Here is a 21,898-nt window from a genome sequence, read left to right on the forward strand (position 1 = left end):
TGTCTTATTGTAGGTACACCCTGAGCACCTCCAATTCAGCCATCGCTGCTCTGCTGTGTGCCCTGTACCCTCACTTTCCTGCTCACAGCACTGACAACCGGTAAGACTGATGCACATGAAGATTAATGTTTGTTGATTTATTATTATAAACCCTTTCTGGCTTAAAGCAACAACAACAGATCATCATGATGACTGGATTTTTAAGTTGTTTTGAATTATTAGTTATGTGAAAAGTAATGATGTAACAATGAGGGATTTGGATCATATAAGTGACTTTAACAGTAATGGGTTTGATTAAAGGATACTGACACAGCACACTTTCAATGGTTAAAAACATGTAACCTAGCCCAACCAAACCAAGCCCTTTTGGTTATTTGTGTCATATTTCCTCTGACCCATTTATAAAACATTAACATTTTCCACTGTGATCAAAAGCTGTGCTTTCATGTTGATCTTGTCGCTGCAGTTATCACCTGCAGGCTCTGCGCCACCTGGCTGTGCTGGCTGCAGAGCCGCGCCTACTCGTCCCTGTGGATGTGGACTCCCTAAAGCCCTGCTACGCCCTCTTAGAGGTCACCTACAAGGTCAGTTCATCAATATGTTCTGGCTGGCACAGGTAGCCAAAAACCTGTGACAGAAGGAGAAACTCCCATTGCTTACGAGCTGAACAGTGATTTGTAGTCTGCCCTTAAAATAGTTGTATATGAGTGAGTTACAAAGTCAGATCTGGCCCAACCAGAACTCTAGTATTAGAACATTTTTAGCATGAAAGTCCTGCGCTTCACTCACTTTAGTTCCTTTTAACATGCACTTGTAAAACTGACTTCCTTCTTGATTAACAACTTTATGAAAACCCACACATTTCAAACACAAACTGTTATGAACGTTTGCTGTTTTCTCTTCATTGTGAGAAAAATTAAAAAAAAAAAAACACTCCTCTGCATCACACTAGCAGGTTCTGCTTTAATCAGCATTGTTGCTGTCAGCAGGATGTCTTTGCGGAGTTCCGCCAGACCATTGAGATGTAATATGTGAAACTTGCTGAGCCCATTCAGTCAGGGAAGATCAATCTTTTTAAGTATAAGTTCAAAAGCTTTGACCTGTATAGTACTAATGCAACTTCCTACCTCTGTACAAACCACTGCAATGGTGGCTCCTCAGTCACATTTATGAGCCTTTTGAAAATAGCAGTATCACACAGAGCTTGGTACATGTTTCTGACAAGCAGATATTTTCACTGTTAACTTTTTTAAATTTGTGATTAAAATACTAGTTCTCCTGCAGTATTTAAAAAGACACACATTTAAAGGAAGTTATCCTGTGATACAGAGAAGAAGAATAATAAAAGATAAATATAAAAGACATCAAAACGTTTATTAACTGACACACAAAGCTAATCTGATACATGACCATTTAAAAGAGTAAATTATATGAGATTTAGATGTTTACATTAGACAATATTAACTTGAATATATTCCCCTTGCCCACCTGTGATAAGATATCTAGATAAGTAATATATATATTTGATGTGGGTTTGACACAGCTTGTTGTTTTCATTCAATGTGTCAAATCAAAGAAAAATAGAAGCCAGACCTTTTATACGAATTTTGATTTCGAGTATATTATAATTTCAGTTTTTTCAAGTTTGTGGCTACAGTACAGTATGTAACTTTACTATTCTAATAACTGTTTATGACAGTGAGGTCTGAACAGCTGTAAAAAGACAACTCGCATTTATTTGCTCTAACATTTTCTTCCTTCACTGAAAACTTAATTTAGGATACATCTTATAAGTACACTGAAGTTGTTCGAGGGAGATTTAACATGTTTGTCAATAACCTTCGTCATGTTTTATTAAAAGCACACTTACTGTAGGTTCACCTCCTCTGTCTATATTAGCTCCAACCTTCAAGGAAAAAGCTTGTTCTAACTCTCTTGACTGACTTCTACTTTGAATTTTTTAGTTTTCTGTCCTCTACCCACCTTTGATTTTCAAGTTTTTCATTTAACCTTTAGCTCTGAAATCAATCCTGCTTGTTATAAAACTGCCAACCTCAGTTAAATGACGGCAAAAAAACGTACAAACTTGTAGGTCAGATCAAAGTGGCTACAGTGGTTCTCAGACGTTGACTCTTGCGTAACATAACACAAGACTACAGTGTGTCCATTCATTTGAAACCACAGTTAAGACATTCCTGTGAGGCAGGAAGCAGACAGACACTGGTGAATGTTCCTAATGCAAAACGTTCATTTTACAGACTTTTTCAACCTGTCAAAAAATGACAGCCATCGGTTAGAATGTTTAACCAGACAGTTAGTGGCTTATATAAGATGATGTACACTTTTCCACACAGAATGTCAATATGATTATATTTTAATATCAGCTTTGTAAATATAGCCTATTAATAGTGTTTTATTCTCTAACTTATTTTAGTTTGTGTAACAATTGTTTTTTTATTCTGCTCATCTTACTTCCGTCCCCCATTATTCTGTAATGCGCACGTGCATGTTAGCGCACACACATACACAAACACACACAAGCACACAAACATACACAAACCTGCACTTCTCTTATATAGAGCGTCTTGTCCTGCTCCGCTGTATTTGTAGCTTTGTTTCTTGTGCTTCTTTGCTCTTTTGACATTATTCACCGGCAGAACACTAAACACACTCATTTTTCAACATGTGCATTCAATCTTCGTTGTTGCAACAGTTATTTCTTCACAGGGACTGTAAATAGCCTCTGAATTACAGGAACAACCATTTCTAAATCTTCCTCTGTGGGGTTTGGTTGCTGCTTTGTATAGATGTGGCAAGTTAAGAGGTCTTGCGTTGTTCCACAAATTTTCTGCTGCACTGTGAGGCCCAGCTACACTACATTTGTTGCAGCTTTGTTTAAGGCATTGTTTAAAGTTGAAAGAGAAGTATTGTGTGTCTGAATTCTTCCTGAGAGATGGTCATTTTGGCTATATGCTAAAGCTAAAGCTGACTGTGTGTTTTTATGGGAATGATCAGACGTGTATATAGACATCCAAGGAGAGGGTAGGTGATAGATTCTTATAGACGTAAGGTGCCTGTGATGGTAATTAGAAATCCCCTGGTAAAAACAAACTGGTCAAATCTGGTAGAGAGGAGAGCAAATTCGCTATTCCTCTGTTTCCTGCAAAAACGAAGGCACTAAAACGCAAAGGATTTAAAGACATGAGGACGATAAACACAGTGTGATCCACACAAACTTGTTCATCATATCCATTCTGTAGCTACAATTTGATCCCTAAATTAGCACATTTTAGAATCTGAACCTTAACCTTAGGTTACCAGGGTAACCTCTGTTCTTTGAAAACTGAATGAGGTATCTCACTATGGGAAGTCGTCTGACGTGACCAATCACAGAATCTCCACTGCTTGCTCATTTTAATGAGCATTTTTTGTTGTTTCAGGAGACCAAATGGTACGAGGAGACGACAGTGGAACTGATGGCTCCCACGATGCTCCCCGAGCTGCACCTTCTCAAACGGGTAAACCATTGGACCAACACTGCTGAACTTTGTAGTCCAGATGAAATTAGACTTTTTGAGTAGCTCCCTCTTCTGAGGTAATGGGGCTGTAAAATATTGATTAATACAAAAAGAAATAGATGTCATACTAAAATAACTATTTAGTCATAAATAAATCCCGTCCAGATCTTTTCATCTTGCGTATATATGGTCTAACTTGTGTTTTTTTATTTGTGTCAGGTGAAGGTGAAAGGGCCTCGATACTGGGAACTGACTGTGGACCTCAGTAAAGAAACACAGCATCTAAAGTGAGTGTAGAGGGAAATGAAATACAGAGCACATATCCGTCTGAAATGAAGGATTAATGAAATCCCGTCAGAAGCGCCAATCACATGTTTTAATTAGGTCGGATGAATTATAAGAAAAGAATTGTGTTTCTTACCTTCAGGTCCATCCTGTCCAGAGATGGGGTGTTGTATGTAAAACTCCGGGCCGGCCAGTTGCCCTACAAAGACGACCCTCAAGGCTGGAAGAGCCTGCTGGCCTCTTCTGTCAACCATCGTAACTCCGGAGTCAGAGCTTTCAAGGTGAATTCATGGAGATGTCGCACATACTCATAAACAGCCAAATCTTAGCTTCTAAAATGTCCTTGTGATGACAGAATTGATCAAATATTATCAACATTTTCTTTTCATGGCCGGGTTTAAAACAGAGAAACACATTCAAAGAAATAGGTCAGCACCAATGACGGACTAGTCATAGAAGCCTGTGGAATTTAAAAGGCCGCCTCCCCAGCGGTTGCTTGTGTCCAGTCTTGGCAGTTTGTCACTACAGGTCTAGCGGGCAGCTGTTCTGTTGACACACTGGTTTTACCGGTTCCCTGATGGCTTCAGTGTAAGCTGTCAATACACCTGCAGGTCTGAAGGAGGAAAAAAAACACAAAACACTCATTATTTATTCCACCCGTCTACACTGTCCTTTCAGTCTTCTTTTTCCTTTTCTCCATCATTTCTTCATCCCTCTCAACCTCCTCCTTCACTTTCTTTTGTTTCTTCCTTGTCTTCTGCTCTTTTCTTTTTACGTGTTGGATCATGTAAATAAAATGTAAAATGTATGTGTGTGTTTCTGCAGCCTGAAGCCATTTCTACTTTCACCTCCGAGCCTGCCCTGGTCTCCTTTGCAGAGTTCTTCTGTAAAACATCCGATGGAATGAAACATGTGAGTTTCACACACAGAAGAGGAAGTGTCATTCTATTTCTTAATTGTTTATCAATTTAATTAATTAATTTAATATAAGTCCATTTTCTGTTCTCTCACAGTCAGTTCCCCTAGCTCTTTCTATAGCAAAACTTGCAGACATTGTCTTTTTGCTCTAAAAGAAAATAAGTATGTTCTCATGCAACCTGCAAACCTACTGATATGATATATCCTGAATAAGGCATTTCTCTGGATAGCCTATTTATAAGCATCCTCATATCCATGAACAAATATGTGAGAAAAGGACAGTTTTGAATATTACATCCAGACTCAACATAAGAAGCTGCCAGCACAAACAATAAAGGAGACAAGGAATTCATAAGCCTCCTCTGCCTTGGCTGAGATCGTCATATCCATGACAGAAATAATATTTTAAAAAGGAAATATTATTATAATATATAATATTATATTGTAAGCTCTCCTGAAAGACATTAAAGCCACACAGGATGCTAGCTCACTGAATGTTTGGGTTACAAACTGAAACAGTCCATACCATAATAAAGATCTTAGTTCACACAGTGCGCCATCATCTCTCACTGGGGAGGAATTGCAATAAAATATGTCGTTTTGACCAGTTTGACAGTTTTTCAAACATTTAAGTAAAAGTAAAGTAATTCAATTAAAATAATTGCCTCCTTGAGACATGAGTCTGGACTAGCTAACAGGTTTCTGAGGTTTTCAGTATACTAGTATGTGGTCTTGAAATCATAGTCATATATATGTGATTTTCCATCAAGTAGAGTCCCACTACTTTACAGACAGTCTTTACTAAATATCTAGAGTGCCTACTTGAATATTCATGACAAAGTAAGTTACGATCAAGTTATTGAATATGCTTCATGAGGAGTATGGGTGTTTGTTTACGTTTGTTTTTTAGAGGCCTGGGAACATAAACAAACGACCCACCAGCATCACTCGACTCTCAGAGTGCGAGGATGATTGGGAACATGGTTTCTTAGGGCCTCCAAATATAGCACACGACAGTAAGAGTGATCACTTCAAGTTTCTGTCCTGCAACGTTACATCCATAACTCCTCATACACATTGTAATGAAAAAAAGTTCAAAGTGATTTAATAGATTGTCATGAATGGTGCTCAATCACTTGACTCCTGTTTTCCAAGTGAAGAGGCTGCTTCATCACAGCTTCAGGTTCACCACAGGTCGCTGCTTTCAGCGTCAGCAGGGAAACAGAATCAAAATAGTCATTAGCATAACATTCTGTTATTAAATTTAACAACATGCCATTTGTGTGTCCTTCGGAATGATTTAACTTTTCACCTTTCTAATGATTTAAAAGTCGTTGTTTCTATTGAAAAGAAGCTCATACTTCAGTCCATTTGCTGGTATAGAAGGAGTGTTATACTTTAATGGAACATGAACTCTTACATTTCAGCAGGGATAAAGTAATTACATTATACTTTCTTCTTACATTTTTCTGAGTCATGGTCTGTTTGCCCAAAAGTAGGATGGAAAAATCAATCAAAATTCAGCCTTTATAACATCAAAATGAAAAGAGAGATGCATCTGAAACAGGAAATGATTATCATAAATGAAGAGAATGAACACAGAGAGTAACAAAATAAAACAAGCAGCAGAAAGAAGCCAATACGTGTCGATGAAATAACTTAAAATCAAAGACTTTTTTCTAATATCACACGTTTCTCTGAGTGTGTAAAACATGGTGATCTGCTGGCTGATTGTCAGTGATCGTGTTACTGCGGTTATGTTAAACATAGTAGAAACCCACGCTCCCTCCCATCCTGTCAGCACAGAGCTGTGACATGTGGCATGAAAGTTGCATTCATTCTGACCCGCCTGTTCAGTCAGTGTGAAGTCGCAAAAGATCCAACCTGTATTAGATTTAGGGCCACATATGAAAGTAGCCTAAATCTGATTTGAGAAGATCATGTCCCAAGTGACTTGTTCTGTCATAAAAAAAAATGAAATCTGAGTCACATATGAGCAAAATAAAAATCCAAATTTGAGTCTCGATTACCTGCAGTGTGAACGTAGCCTTTTAGTCATTGACTCTGTCTGTGCTTTGTTTGCAGAGAGAGGACACTCTGGCGTTGTTCTCGGCCATGCTGTATGAGTGTGTGACACAGGAATGTCCAGAGATGCTGCCCACATATGTTGCCATTGAGCAGGTAATTTGTCCTCCTCAGACAAAGACAAAGACTTACTGTAGTTGTACAGTTTAGTTACCAAGCAATAATACTTTAGATTTCAAGTAGATTTATATACTTTTTATGAAACTGGTACCAGTCAGTTTGGAAATCAATTAAAAAACATATATTGGAAACTAGTAAATCCTTAGCAATCTCTGGAAAGCAGAAAATAATTTTACCACTGTGAACATTTGTTAACGTAGGTAATTTCATGACATTTAAATAATAATAATAATTATTCTCCTGTGTCTTTCAGACGGTCAGTGCTCTGCATCGGGGTGACTTGCAGCAGACCTTCCCCTTGTGGCAGATGCGTCTGGTGGTGGAGTTGTGGGACAGGAGGGTGCTGCTGGGTCCCGCTAACCAACACAACGCCCTGCTCACATCCGAGTTTCTGCCTGTCATGAAGAACATGGTGGATGTAGCGCTGGACAGCTGGCTGAGAGGTAAGGAGGCAGGATGGCGCTGGAGTGTTTGAGTAAGAAGACATATAGGTTTGTACAGATGGACCAAAGTCCAGTGCTTTTATTTGGATAGTAGATCTGTAGAGTGACAGGAAATGTAAGGAGAGAAAGCAGGGGTTGACATGCGCCAAAAAGCATCAGGATCGAGAGCTGACCGGTGTAACGAGGACTGAGGTCTCTGTACACATGGCGCCCGCTCTGTAAACTGAGCTTAACTAGTGTCCAAAAGGAATGGAAACACAAATATAATGGGGTAAAATAAGGAAATAACAATACTACATTATCACATATGATACACTTTGGTGTTGTGTGTTTAATTCTGATTGACAGCTCTATATAGAAATCTGCCTAAAAGAAACCTAAACAGGACCCTCCTTGTATCAGGTGTAAATCCAGATTGAAGGCTGTAGTTGTGCTTTCACATTTTGAAATATTACTTTAAATGTATAATATGCAACATTTTGACATTAATGTAGCAAATATCAAATACAGTATATCCTAACTAAATCAATCTTTAAGGCTCTAACATGACACCCTCTCTCTCTCAAAACATTCACCCTGCCAACACATTGGGGTAGAGAGACAGCCCCGCCCACTCTGGGACACTGTAGACATCTGCAGGAGAACCAAAAGACTTAACAAACCAAAGACTTTGCTTGATCTAAAGTACTTAAAATAAAATAATAACCGGATCAACTTTGGGCTTCAGAATAGAATAGAGATCAGTCCTACAAACAGCTGCATGTGGTTAGTACACTAGGGGTGGGGGAGAAAGGGAGGCAGAGTGTTGAGGAGTGTGACATCAACTGGGTCGAAAGTCACATATTCTGCCTTTCAAAAAGGTGGAATGAAATATTATTTTTCGATTGCACTTCCTCAATTATGCACAGGTTTTTTTAAGGTCACTTGAGGTGTTGGCTAAAAGAGTGGATGAATTGAATGAGACAAGGAAACACCTTTGCTAGATAAGATATGACTTCGCAAACAATAAACTGAACAGCTGATCATTGCTGCATGCATTAGAATCTCTTCGTTCATTTCTGTTTGACTCAGGACTACATGTCACCTGGCCAATACTTTCTCGTATGAAAATACAATCAAAACTGACCCAATAAAGAAAACTAAATCATGGGCTTGGATCTTTATAGGCCTGACATTAGCTACTATTCTAATTGATGATTACTAATGTGAGGCCAGAATGACACTGAACATGGTAAAGAGACATGGCCTTGTAACATATTTAATTTGACCCAGAATCTACAAGATTTAATTGTTGTGTACTTGCAGTGACACTGGTTGAGCATCCCTCGCATTGGATGTGTTCCTGCTTGTTTTGCTGCACAGGGTGTAGCACATTAATGTCATAGTTTAGCAGCTGAACAGATGGCGTGTTCACTGAAAAAAAAAAACACACATTCCTCCAATGACTTGCATGTGCATACACCCACAGAGTTCTGAGTGCACACAGAGGCGTGGGAAACAGGTGAAGCGGTTGGACGAGACTTTGAACTTGTTAACACCTCCAACCTGCCTTCACTTTCATATTTAATAAAGCCTCAAAGACAAACAAAGTTGACCTCAATCATCAGGAATGTTCCTGTTCTCTGGAAGTCTCCCATGAAGGAAAAGATAACCCTTGTTATTGTTGTGATTCTTGTTTCTTCTCCTGGGGTCTATGTGCCTTTAGTCTCACTCAAAAGTGTTGCTTTGAATTTGTTTAGAAAGGGCAGCTTGAAGTAAAAACATTTGTATCCTTATGTGTATTTTTCCTCTAGGCAACAGCTCAGTGTTGAGGTCCTACATGAGGGGCGAGGCCCTTCCTAAGGAGGCCCAGACCATCATGTTGGCCTGCTTCCTGGTGTACCGCTCAATCCCCTGCCTCAGGAACACAGACACACATCTGGAGGGTAACACATGTTTACACTAAACCCGACAACTTCAACCTGTGTTCTCTTAATATTTGCATGTAAATACCCAGAGAACTGCTCACACAATAGCAGGAGAATACTGCCTTGTTTATCTGTGACACTGTCTGTATCTGTAAAAGTTATCTTTAGCTGTGTACACTTTAATTGAGCAGCTTTTTTAAGCTAATTGACTATGCTACTCCCCTACATTGAGGTGGGACGTATTATACCTTTAACTGCACTAAATGTACAGTATGCGTCAGTTTAGTTACTTTTCAAATTTCACTTTTTTTATTAAAAACATGTTAAGCTTTTTAAATTGAATTGCAGTTTATACATTTCTACTAACTAACTAACACGTTTTTTAAAATCAAGCATTGAAGCAGCGTTTGGAAGTATTCTCTGTCAAAGCTTCACGCCTGAAAACAAATAGCACATGACCATTCAAGTACACTTAGCATGAATGTCCAGGTGTAAGGAGGAAATTGTCAAAGCAACGACCATTAATCCAAATTTTGAAGTAAAACTATAGATTGCAAAATGCCTGTTTTCAAACCAAACAGGGCCAGCTGTGTATTTAAAAGCAACACTTCTAGGGTATAGAATAGAATAGATGAAGATAATGAACTCATCTGTGGCTCTATCCTCTCTCTCTCTCTCTCTCTCTCTCTCTCTCTCTCTCTCTCTCTCTCTCTCTCTCTCTGCAGGCTGCAGCTCACTGGGGGATTTATTGGCACGCAGCATTCAGCTGGGGATCCCACTCAGAGACCTGCTGCGGCTGGTACCTGTTCTGCTGGGCTCAGGGGCACAGACACTGCAGGGCTTCCCTCTGCAGGCATTTTGAACCTGATGCTTAGTAATAGTCAACTGGAAAAGTGCATTTTCCGATGTCCAGTTTTTGTCCTACGTCTCCACAACGATCACAGGTAGGACAGCAGCTGAGAGGAGCTGATGTGAAAAAAAACAGACTCTCTGCCTTCTCAGCTTCTAGAAAACATTAACTCCCTTTGTAATATAATATTTCTATTCTATGGAGCTTTTTTTTACGCAGTGAACAAAGTTTGGCTGAAATAGTGTTTGCCGTGCGTGTGCCTATTTTGTGGTGCAGCAAATCCATAATGGGGACTATTGTGATGGAAACCACTTTTACCAACTTCCCTGATCAACAAAGACCAAATGGACGGGTCAGAGTTTCAGCTGAAGATGACAAGAGGCGATGCTGCCTGAGAGAGTTCAAGCTGCTCTTTTATAAAGGTTGAGAAGATGAGACAATAAACCAGAAAAATATACACACACTCAATGAATACTATAGTTGTTTTTTTTTGTTGTTGTTTTTTTTTTGGGGGGGGGGGCATGATATTCTCCAAGGTTGTCATTAATTTTTGTTTCCCCTTTTTCATTTATTTCAAGTGGAATTACTATGTTGCACTTTGAATATTTTTTTCATGTGATTTCCGGTTTGTTTCATGTTTCTGAAAAAGATCAGCTGATGTTTTGCTGCTCAATAAACCACTAAGAGGACGGCACTATTTTCACTGGAATGGCTTACAACTGGAGTTGCCTACTTGCGTGCATATTGCAGAAAACGAGCAGCCGATGAATAAAACTAACTTGAACACTTCATGTTCATGAACAGATGTCATCATTGCTGACTGATTCTTCTTTCATCAATTAATCACCCAAAATGTATTAAAACCTCACTGAACCACCTAACAAGCCAGGATGGCAAGCACAGACAACAGTACCTGCCTATAAGTACTCCTTCTTAAAAAGATACACAAATTTCTCTCAACAAGATAAAAAAAACTGTGTTTGTACAAATAACACATGAAATTCTCCATCAGCACAAAAATGGCTTACAGGTTAAGTTCAGTGACTGCTTTAGCGGAGGTTACACCCAGCAGCTAGGTAGCAACACTCACCTGTCACTCAAAGCAACAGTGCCCGTGACTAGGAATAACTTAAAGTCCTAATCTCATTCAAACGTGAGCTATGTTTAATTCCTTCCATGTTCGGATGTAATAATAAGCTATCAAGACCAAAACCATTTTCTGCACCAGGCTGTTTAATTGAGCATTTTAATATTATGAATCCAGACTGACTTGCCTTTTGAACCAGCCTCAAGTGCCCAACAGAGGAACTGCAGCTTTGTTCATGAATTTGATGTCAGAGATAGTATGTAGAAACTCTAAGTATTTCCAACCAAGAGCCCCGAGAGCAATCCAAAGCAAATAGAAAACATCCTAACATCCTGTCCACTCCCTCCTCACAGAGCTGCAACACACAGAACAGCTCCTTACACTCACATCAATCTTTTGACATGGGAAATGTGGTTACATGAATATAGTCTGAAGGTTCAAACCTAAATATTAAAGAAGAATGAAACAGGATGGTTCACTGCATGCACATAGCTAAAGACTTGTCAGCACATTTCAGTCATTAGCTGCAGGTTCCACTAATGGATCAACAATGTCTTTTCTATCTGCTGTAAGTCTACCTCTCTCTTACAGAGCCTTTCATTCCCCTGGTTTGTGCAGACAACACACAGGACTTCACACATCTCTTAAGCGCTGAATTTTCTGGTCCACCCACATTTTAATAACATTGTGCATACTGCTAAAAACAATGAAACCTCTCCTAACATATTATTATTATATTATTATTATTTGATATAGCATGCACAAAAAACTACAAACACCACCAGACATGACTAACTTACTTTTTATAGTTTGAAATACAGTTTTAGGTCCTTGACTGTGTGGTCTTTGTAGATTCAATTTAAGAAAACATTTTGTGCTTTTCCATCTTTCAACCATGCCTTCTTCCCTCTCGTTAATGAGAGCTGTTTGGGTGGGCCCTTCACACAGTTCTTATGCCAATTAAAGTTATTGCTTAATTTTCTCAAGGCTCTTTGCTAAATATAGACTTTTAAATATTCATACTAGATTCAGGCAGAGTTTCCCCTACTATCCATTCAGGGTGGTGGCCCACCACTCTAAAAGAAAGACACAACATATCATTAAATACAATTATTACTTAATTTATGGAATTAATGTGCACTGGTCTTATTTCAGCAGAGCATGAAGGTCTTTTACCTGTTTAACTTTCCTGTTCAGCCATTTGAGAAATACGAACAACCCCCCCACCACCACCACCACCCCCCCCCCCCCCCCCCAACAGGTAAACCTACAGTGTAGGGGAAACACTGGGTGATGTACGTCTGTGCCACAGCACCAGCATTAATAAATATTGACATACAGTCTTATGACTGTGGGTTGTTTGCTTGACGCTGTCAATCCCATGATGATTTAACCAAACCCACACAGCTGATGGCCACATGATTATTGATGAGTGTGCAGCCACATGTAGAGTTTAAACACAACATAGTTCCGATTCATGATTTTACTGCAAAGCCAGTCCTGGGTATCATTTTTAAGGAAAAGTTAATTGATATAACTGTGACAAAGTGTAGTTTTCTTTCTAAAAAAACAAAACAAAATAACACTCATTACAGAGTTGGTGCTGACAGAAAGGGATAAGAGTAAGGGTTAAAGGGGAAAGATCCCCCCTCTTTTTTCCTGTAAACTGAAACGGTTGTTGAAAAAACAAAGGTAAATAAAACTGTTAGCACATCTATGTTAAACACAGTGGAGCATAAAGAAGCAACAGGGTGAGGTTTGTCCCTCAGAATGAATATTGGATTTTAACTGAATGGAAATGTTGCTCTGTTTCTGCTGCACTTTGAAGCTGCTACACCTTTTGAATGTTTTGATTGTCGATGGGTGTTTTTTTTTTATTGTTTAGACAGGATTAAATGTAACTATATAGCTCTTCAATGAATGTCCTTTAAATTGGAATAGACAAAAGTAATTAAAAAAAAAATTGAAATTAAAACAGGCCGTTTTTTCTTAAAAAGTGCGTGCATGAAACGTGTCATTTAACTCAGGGATTAGTTTAAATTATCATAAAGACCCCTGCAAAATTCAATGAGCCCACCTTTTAAATATAACAACATACCACCTCTGTAGTTTTACATTAGACTATATTTATCAAATATCACAAAGTGTAACTTGCAGGATAACCAGCAGGCCCTCAGTGTCTTATTTTGTGTTTTGCTTGCTGATAAAATGTGTGTGGTTCCCTAGCACTCGTGGCATCTCAGTCAACATGTCTTTAAAAACATTCCAGAGAAATGTCACATGACATGAGACAGAAAACAGAGAGTGCAGGGCCGACCGGAACTATGACAGCCCTGGGTGTTCTTCTGTGTTCTTAAGATGATCAAAGTCTGGTGGTTTTAATGATGCTGAAGTCTCCTCTAAGGGATCTTTAAAGGACTCTTCTTTGTTTGAACTTATTAGAGCTGGTTGTATCCCTGCTTTTATGACGTTGCAGGAATCTAAGTGAATGGCTAAATACTCAGCAGTCAGGAAAAAGAAGAGTCAGACACTTAAATTCCAGAGTAATGTCTCTTCCTGATGAGGAGTCATGCAGTCTGCAGCTTTTAAGCTAGAGTTTTTCATAAGATGCAAACTGCTCATGGGCACACATGCTCGGTCATTGGATGTTTCATGGTTTTTGGATTTCCTCCCTCATCAACACACCAAGGTTTCATCTGTCTGTTTTCAAACCTTGTTCAATAGAGCTATATAGAGATTGAATTAAACTACAATGACTTTATGTGGTATTTATTACTTTGTTTTCTAAATTAAGAATACCAGCCTGTCACATTCAGCAGCACTGAAACAGAAGACACGTTTGGAACAAATGTGAGACGTGGCTGCAGCTTGCAGAACAGTGAAGCTGACCTCATAGGGGGAGGATCACAGAATCACAGACTATGAATGTAATAGTCTCAGCATTTTACTTTTTAAGTTAGGCCAAACAAAAATGCCTTAAACCTATTTCTTTTTATTTTTTTTCCATTAAAGGGCAACTCTACTGGTTGCAAAAAGATGCGTCATTGAATGGAACCAGCAGTGGAAATGTTCTCAGTCACTGGATATAAGTCTTTTCCATTACACCACACTGATAATCGTGTAATTTATAGTCACATTAAAAGTGGAGTTGATGATAAAGCTGGGTATGCTTTTGGCAAAACAAAAAGTATAAATAACTACTGAGGCAACATGTAAGCCAGGACATGGAAGTAGAGAAAGTATAACATACCACTTGTCAAATATGGTCACTTTTGGCTCCAAAACCAATACGGGGGGAAAAATGCCAAACTCAAGGTGGTATCACTTGGTGATATATCGTCAGCTATACATCCACATTATGAATGCAGTCATCAGATCAAATGAATCAAAACTACCTTTATTCCTGATTTGAAGCAGTCCAGAATATACACACACCCCTGACCAGGCAGGAACCGGATCAACGTTCATTATTGCGATGATAAAATTAATTGGAGAACTGTTTTAGCGGCAAACATCGCAGGGTTTGTTACTCTGATTGGTCTTAAGTCTTCCTGATTGAATCCAGAGACATATTGGTCGGTCGATGCAATGCCATGATAGCTGTCACTTTTAGGTTGCTCTTCCCTTTCTGAGCTCCCAGGGTGGTCTGTTACAATTCATTTACATAAGCTTTCCATTCAAAAGAAAATCCTAACAAGAAACCAATAATACAGCTAAGGTCCAAGCTGAGGCTTTTCTGCCGTCGCCTTCATTGTAATTAAATGCATTCTGGATCAGATTTAAATGCCTAGCAGAATAAAAGATTGGGTAATAATGTGGGTGTTGTTTTTGCCGCAGACTGCACTGAGGCATGTGTTGGGAAAGAGACAGCCTTGACTGTGTCCTTGTCTTGTGGGAAAAAAAAAAAGAGCGCTGCTTCCTGGAAAGAATTCAGTTCTGTTTGTTTCCACAATAAGCCAGTCTTATTGGGTCACAGTGAACACACCCTCAAACCCTCATGAACTGAACACACCTCTTAACTGAACACACAATTGAATATTTTGAATTATTGTGAAGGTGCAAACAGTTTTTGTCTCTTGTTGAGCATCGAGTTGCTTTATCGTGTTCTTAAAGTGACACCAGCTTTGCGCACAGGCAAACTTTCTTCGTAAGAAGGGCTTCATAGATTCCTCATCCAGGTAACCGATGGAAAACCTGTCCACTTTGGCTAACTCCATGACCGTCACATCATCTTGTTAACTTGACCAACTAGTTTTAGCTTCTAAATGTAACAAAACTGAAACAAATTGGTCACAGTGTGGTTAGTTAAAGTTAATCAACTTCTCTGGTCATGGTTTGGCTCGTTCAATCAAATAGTGACTGGATTACCCAATGCCAGCTAAAGAGAAACTAATTTAGAGAGACCTACAGTACTGATCTAGGTAATATGTGGCTGGTATCATCACCATACTCATCTCTTCATACTTATCAGTCAGTTCACCAAACAGAAACTCTACTGTCTGATCTTATGTTATCAGAAATTTAGCAGATGACGAGGCAAATTCCCCGAGTGGCAATAAAGGTTTCATTCATTCATTTTTTTGTTTTGTTTTTACAAGTTATAGAAGCATCCGACATGGAGGAGTTAAGAACTTTGCCAGGACATCACATCTGTACTTCCCTCCCCAACAACCACTTTTCTTCACAAGCTTAACACTACAACGGTTTACTCACAGTTTGAACATTAGAGAGAAATCATGTACATCCAAACAGGACATTGCTCAATTAGTGTTTGGGCAAAACATCCAAGGTCCATTACAGTTCACTGTATTTGAATATAGCAGTGGGTTTCAACATGAGGAAATCAACATATCCATCATATTGAGGCTTGCTCGACACTCCCAAATACACAGAGCATTTCCTTTCTATTAAAAACGCATGTCTACTTTGAACAAGGCATTAAGATTTACATAAGACATTCTGCTGGAAACTGACCCAAGCTATTTCAAGTTCTTCTGCTTTTTTTATGTGTATATGGTCATCAAGATGGGGTGAATTCCCCTGTCATCTCACGTAGTACACGTTTCAGTAGGTCTGCATAATGTGCTGCATTATTTCATATCATTCCACATGTTCTGTTATCAGTGTTTGTCTGTGAGGTGTGTTTTTATTCACATGATTTTAGGATGAATGAACTGAACTTTGAAGATTTTGGACGGAACATGTACAGCAGTCCCCTTCCTCCACTTTATTGTTACATAATCAGGTACATCCGCAGCTTCTTAGAAGTTTTATTTATAGTGTTTGGACTCCAAGATGAGAGGGAAGGCCATCATACTGAAAACACAAAACAAGGTAAGAAAAAAATCTGAGATAAAAAGACTATTTCTAAACACCTGTTCCAACTTCCAACTCTCTTGTGTCAAGTATTCATGTTAATGTTTGTATTTTTGCAGAAGCATCAGATAAGTGACATTTATCACAGATACTCCACTTGTGAGTTCATCCAAGTGTCCACACAAGTCAGTTTTATTCATGTTTGTACCTAATTCCACTATTGTTAGAGAATGAATGCTTCAATGCACTATACCATTTTCTGTGTGTTTGCGTGCGCGCGCGCGTGTTTGAGGTAGTTTATAACCTCTGAGTTCAAACAGAGCTCCATTCATGCTGAGGCTTCCTCTGATGCAGCATAGAGGGAACGACTGACAGGAGGGTGTGACTACACGAAAAAAGTAATACCCTATAAATGTTGCAGCCACCTCAGTATGAATGGTGTAGCTTCAAGAGCTCCAGCTCTGCTGCAGTCATTTAAGTGAAGTTAGTCAGTGAGGAGAAACAGAAAGAGAGGGAGCGCGTGCTAGTTTGCGGTGTGTTCAGGGGGATTTTTAGTCCGCAGTGCAAACGAGTGAGGAAATGTGTCAATTACTGATACAAATGCGTGCCGCGCAAAAGTTTGCGGAGCGTAAAAAGTCAAAGAAAAGAAATGGAAAGGTTGCTCCTGACCTCAAGTGATGTGGGGTAAGTCAATTCATTTTCTTTTATGAATCAGACGCAATAAGGAGAGAGAGTTCTACCTCACAGCTGTGTAGCCTCAAAGTCCAAACAAGGAAGCAGGTTGTGACTGACAACTTTGAATTCAATTTGTTTGAATTTGTGCAACTTAACAGCGAAATGTCAACACTTTTTTTGCTCAGAATGAGACTCTGCTGAACTATTGTAAGAAGTTGAGAGGTTTTAGGGGACGTGCAGCGTAACTCAGTCGTGCGCAATAGGCGGTTTTGCGCAAAGGTAAAAGGAAGTATGCGGTGTTAAGCAGAGATAGTAACATGGTCTTGGTCTTCCTCTTCCTTCTTCATTTTTTTCAGAGTTATTGAATGACTTGGCCTGAAACGCTTCTCTATGACCTGGTGGCAACTTGTCTGCAGCTTTCAACTTCATGCTGAATGCAAAGATGCTGAAGGAGCGTCATATGAGCAGCACCTGGTAAGAAACCCCGCAGAAAATGTCCTTGTGACCCGCGTGAGCTTCCTTGATCTTTTATAGTTTGATCCGGATCGCTATGTGAAGCTTGGTTGGTGAGCGTCATCTCCTGGAAAGAGTCAAGAGTCTTAAGGAACTAGAAAGCAGTGGGCGTCACTTACATACTTCATAAAATACCACAGTTAGTGAAGTCACTTGCAGATGCTGCGTTCAGGGGCTGTCGGAAACGGGTAAGACTGCCTTTAGGGGCTCATACATCATCATAAATTGGGCTTTTGTTACACTAATCAATAAGAAGACTGAATGTTTTTCATTTTAAGCATTTAAGTGAGGAAGAGTTTACACAACAGCCTCATAGATATGAGGATAAAAAGAAATAAGGTGTCGACTTGAAAGACAACAGTTTGTGACATTGCATGTTGTAATGAAACATGAGACATACATAGAGATTAAAAATACCTGTTTGTTAGCTTCGTCAGTGACACTTAACTCCAAGTTGCTTCCACTGCTTTGTCAGCGGTGTATCAGTGTGTATGAATAGTATCAGTTATTACTGATGGACACTTTACATAGCAGCCTCTGCCATCAGTTTGTGAATGGGTAAATGTGACCTGCGGTGTAAAAGTCAGAAGACTAGAAAAGCACTATACAAGCTCAAGTCCATTTACCCTTTAACAATGGCAGAGACAAATGGAGCCTTTAGTCACAACTGCTCTTGTATGCACAGTGGTTTGCAGTTTTTATCTGCAATAAATAGGTAAGCATTTTGAGCTAGCTGGCTCCTTCATATTACTTCAACCTTAAAGGATCAACCAATCGACCGAGAGTCACCTATTACTAATTGCTTGATTTGCATCTTCCTATCTGATACATGCACTCAAGAGAGTGCATGTATCAGTATTGGTTGTTGTCAGTGTTTACGTCATTGAACGTTGAACTTTAAAGACAGAGTCGGTAGATTTGAAAGAGACCCCGTCCTCTGCCTGAGTATGGTCTTTTACCTGCTCTTTTGTAAAGCACCTAGAGATAACACTTGTTACAAATTGACGCTATACAAATAATGATTGATTGATTTATTGCCTGGTTGGAAGTTTTTTGATTGGTAGCTGGTGTATATCTCCCAGCCAATGACAGCGTGCAGGTCAGTTTGGGACTGGATAGAATTCAGCAATTGGATGTCAATTCAATTTGACAGACAGGTACATAGCGGCAGTGAAGAGAAAATATCGTCATGGTAAGGTAATACGCCAAGTGGGTGAAGCTTGTTCCAAAATGAGTGTGAACCTTTGGTTGGCTTTCACTTGCAGACGTGGAGTTGGCCTTCTTTCTATTGGATAAGCAGGTGCCAAACACCAGCAGTTAGCTTGTGCTGGCGTGCGGTAGCTTGCAGTGTAGGTAGAAGCACTAAAAGTACACTGTTGATAAACAAACAAAAATAAAAAGATAAATACTGCCGCCCCAAATACAGGATTTGAAGTCCCCACCACATTGAAGAGAATTTTCCCCTCAAATCATTTTTTTTGGATAACGAAAGATCCCGCTATTAATACAGGTTCCGTCTAATTTCTAAGAAAACGTATTTCACTGAAACAGATTTTAATATATCAAATTTAAGCCTAAGATGATTCCAAAGATTTTCCTCTCCCCTTTAAGATCATATCATTTCCCACCAAAAGTAAGATAAGCTGCAAATGACTTGTACACGTGCGTGTGCATTCGTGTGGGTGTGTGTGGGTGTGTGTGTGTGTGTGTCTTTAAGGGAGTTTCATAATGAGTGACACGGGGATTCCCTGCCCCTGTGTCCTTCATTCATGTGGCTGGAGATTGAGAAGTAGATGTCAACCAGATGTGGGCTGAATATTCAGTAAGAGAGGAAAAGAGAGAGGGTGTGTGTTTGCATGTTTTATTTATACAACCTTTATTCTAATAGGTTTGTTTTTGAGAATGTGTGTGTGTGTGTGTGTGTGTGTGTGTGTGTGTGTGTGTGTGTGTGTGTGTGTGTGTGTGTGTGTGTGTGTGTGTGTGTGTGTGTGTGTGTGTGTGTGTGTGTGTGTGTGTGTGTGTGTGTGTGTGTGTGTGTGTGTGCGCGCCTGTGTTTGTGTGTGTGTGGAGAGGGGTGGATATGCTGCTTATTAATTTCCTCTTCTTGCTTTGTAGTGACCTCAGCAGCACAAACTTCCCACACAAACACACACACACACACACACACACACACACACACACACACACACACACACACACACACACACACACATACAGTATATGTTAACTTAACTCTCATATCACTTTTTTTTTTTTTTTTTACGACACAGGACTAAAGATTACAGGTGAAATACCTGATGACAGACATTATGCAGACTTGCATGATCAGTGGACCAGCTTTTATTGTTTTGAAGATAGTGCATCTGTAGCAAAAAGAAAGTCAAACAGGTTTCGGTGATCTGTGGAAAAATATAATGGTAATTATGGCTATGCATCACACACAAATATCTGATAGCTAATCAATCAATCAATCAACTTTTATTTGTATAGCGTCAACTCATAACAAGTGTTATCTCGAGACACTTTACAAGAAGCAGGTAAAATACCTTCCTCTTTGTCTGTTAACATTACAAAAGAGCAGGTAAAAAGACCTTACTCATTGCTATGTTACAAAAAGCAGGTAAAAGACCTTACTTATTGCTATGTTACAAAGATCCGGCCTATCCATCATGAGCACTTTAGCAAAGCAGCAAAAGTTACAGTGGTAAGAAAAAAAAAAAAAGACTAAAAGCTAAGACTTTTATAATAACATTAAGCTTCTTAAATCCTACACTCTGCATTTAAACAAAATGTAATCTCAGTTTTAGCATCAGTTATATACTGTGTAAAACACCACTAGGGGCAGTGTTATCTTATAACTGCGTGACCAAAATAAGTTTAAAATTCAATAATTTAAGCAGCGGGTAAAGTTACCATAAGTGGCCATATCCTACCACATAGCAAATTTTAAATGCTATTAGAGCTGTCAGAGTAGGCCACAGTTGAGATTTTCAGTTACTATTATCTCTAACGATTAGCTAACTAGCATATGGCTGGAAGAAGTATTCAGTTACCGTCTGTCAATAGAAAATGTATCCGCAACCATATTGAACAGGCTACTGATAAATCATTTTTGATTTTTCAAAGCTAAAATTTACAAAGAGTGCACAAAAGCCATTTTAATATCTTGGGATTTTGGACTGATAATAGAAGAAGAAATGTATGCCAGCAAGGGATCTGGGGAGTTATATTAGCCTCTCTTCTCATAAAAATCCACAGAATTGCATGTCCGGGGTATGAGGTCTTGAAATCGGAGGATAAGTCAGTAGCCTACAGTAGCATTGGATCATGGGAGTTGTCTTCCTCTTTTAACGACCAACATTGCCAGTGAAAATCATTCTGAAATCACTCAGTGAGTCAGAAGTCACATTTACAAGGACACTAATGAAAAAGCAATCTTGTTTCTTTTAGTGAGGTTAGGTGTTGACTGTTTTGTCAACCTTTCTCCCTCTCTGCTATATCATTCAATGTATCTGTGAAGACAGTCAACTAAATGAAACACATTGTTACAGCTAATAAAATGACAGATTTAACTAGGAATGAACAGAATTTGAAACATATGTAGTAATAAAAGTGCAAAAATCAACAAATTATATAACACAGTTGTCATAAACACATTTAAGGACCAACTGTTACATTTAAATGTTCAATTAACAATGAAAATAACAATAATAAAACCTTACTGGTATACCTTTTTAGTGTATATCTAGATAAAATGACACAACTGTCATACGCAAAAAACGTTTGCTTTTAGTGACAATGCTAAAGTTCTAATTTGGTCGAGGCTTTGTTTGCCCAGCTATAAGCATATAGACTGAAAACTGGAAGCCAGCTTGAATAACCATTGCTGCTTTCACAATTCATTCAATAAAGGAATTCTTTCACCATGGAGGGATCCATTTACTATGAAGTAGTGTCACTTTCGTGACAACCATGGTCACAGTAAAGAATATATTTTCTCAGGTGTGGTTGTGATATGCAGCCAGTGTGTTGAGAGTCAGTGAGCATGGAAATGAATTCAAAGTAGGAACTAGTTGATTACAGGTCTTCCTGTGTGCTCTGCCTTTGTATAGACAAATTATAGGAAATAAACAGAGAGAGATGTTGTCATGGCGACACTAGCAGAGGAGGAGAGAGAGAAA

General features: G+C 39.0%; 1 protein-coding gene and 1 long non-coding RNA gene across 3 annotated transcripts in view; both read left to right on the top strand.

Annotated features, from left to right (window-relative positions):
- Positions 1-10,594, top strand: part of anapc1 (anaphase promoting complex subunit 1) — a 49,610-nt gene extending 39,016 nt beyond the window's left edge. Inside the window, exons 44-53 of the mRNA XM_061040189.1 lie at positions 14-100; positions 467-584; positions 3,441-3,518; positions 3,738-3,805; positions 3,946-4,084; positions 4,629-4,715; positions 6,807-6,902; positions 7,180-7,369; positions 9,163-9,294; positions 10,002-10,594. Coding sequence (XP_060896172.1) covers positions 14-100; positions 467-584; positions 3,441-3,518; positions 3,738-3,805; positions 3,946-4,084; positions 4,629-4,715; positions 6,807-6,902; positions 7,180-7,369; positions 9,163-9,294; positions 10,002-10,138 — 1,132 coding nt within the window. The 3' untranslated portion in view covers positions 10,139-10,594. The remainder of the gene's footprint in view (positions 1-13; positions 101-466; positions 585-3,440; positions 3,519-3,737; positions 3,806-3,945; positions 4,085-4,628; positions 4,716-6,806; positions 6,903-7,179; positions 7,370-9,162; positions 9,295-10,001) is intronic.
- A 6,308-nt stretch (positions 10,595-16,902) lies between these two features.
- LOC132975557 (uncharacterized) overlaps positions 16,903-21,898 on the top strand; it is a 64,187-nt gene continuing 59,191 nt past the window's right edge. The window contains exons 1-2 of one of the 2 annotated variants that reach the window (XR_009673285.1): positions 16,903-16,927; positions 17,561-17,678. This is a non-coding gene — a long non-coding RNA (uncharacterized LOC132975557). The other variant, XR_009673284.1, reaches the window with a different exon arrangement.

The sequence above is a fragment of the Labrus mixtus genome, chromosome 6, assembly GCF_963584025.1.
Source record: "Labrus mixtus chromosome 6, fLabMix1.1, whole genome shotgun sequence".
Classification (NCBI taxonomy): domain Eukaryota; kingdom Metazoa; phylum Chordata; class Actinopteri; order Labriformes; family Labridae; genus Labrus; species Labrus mixtus.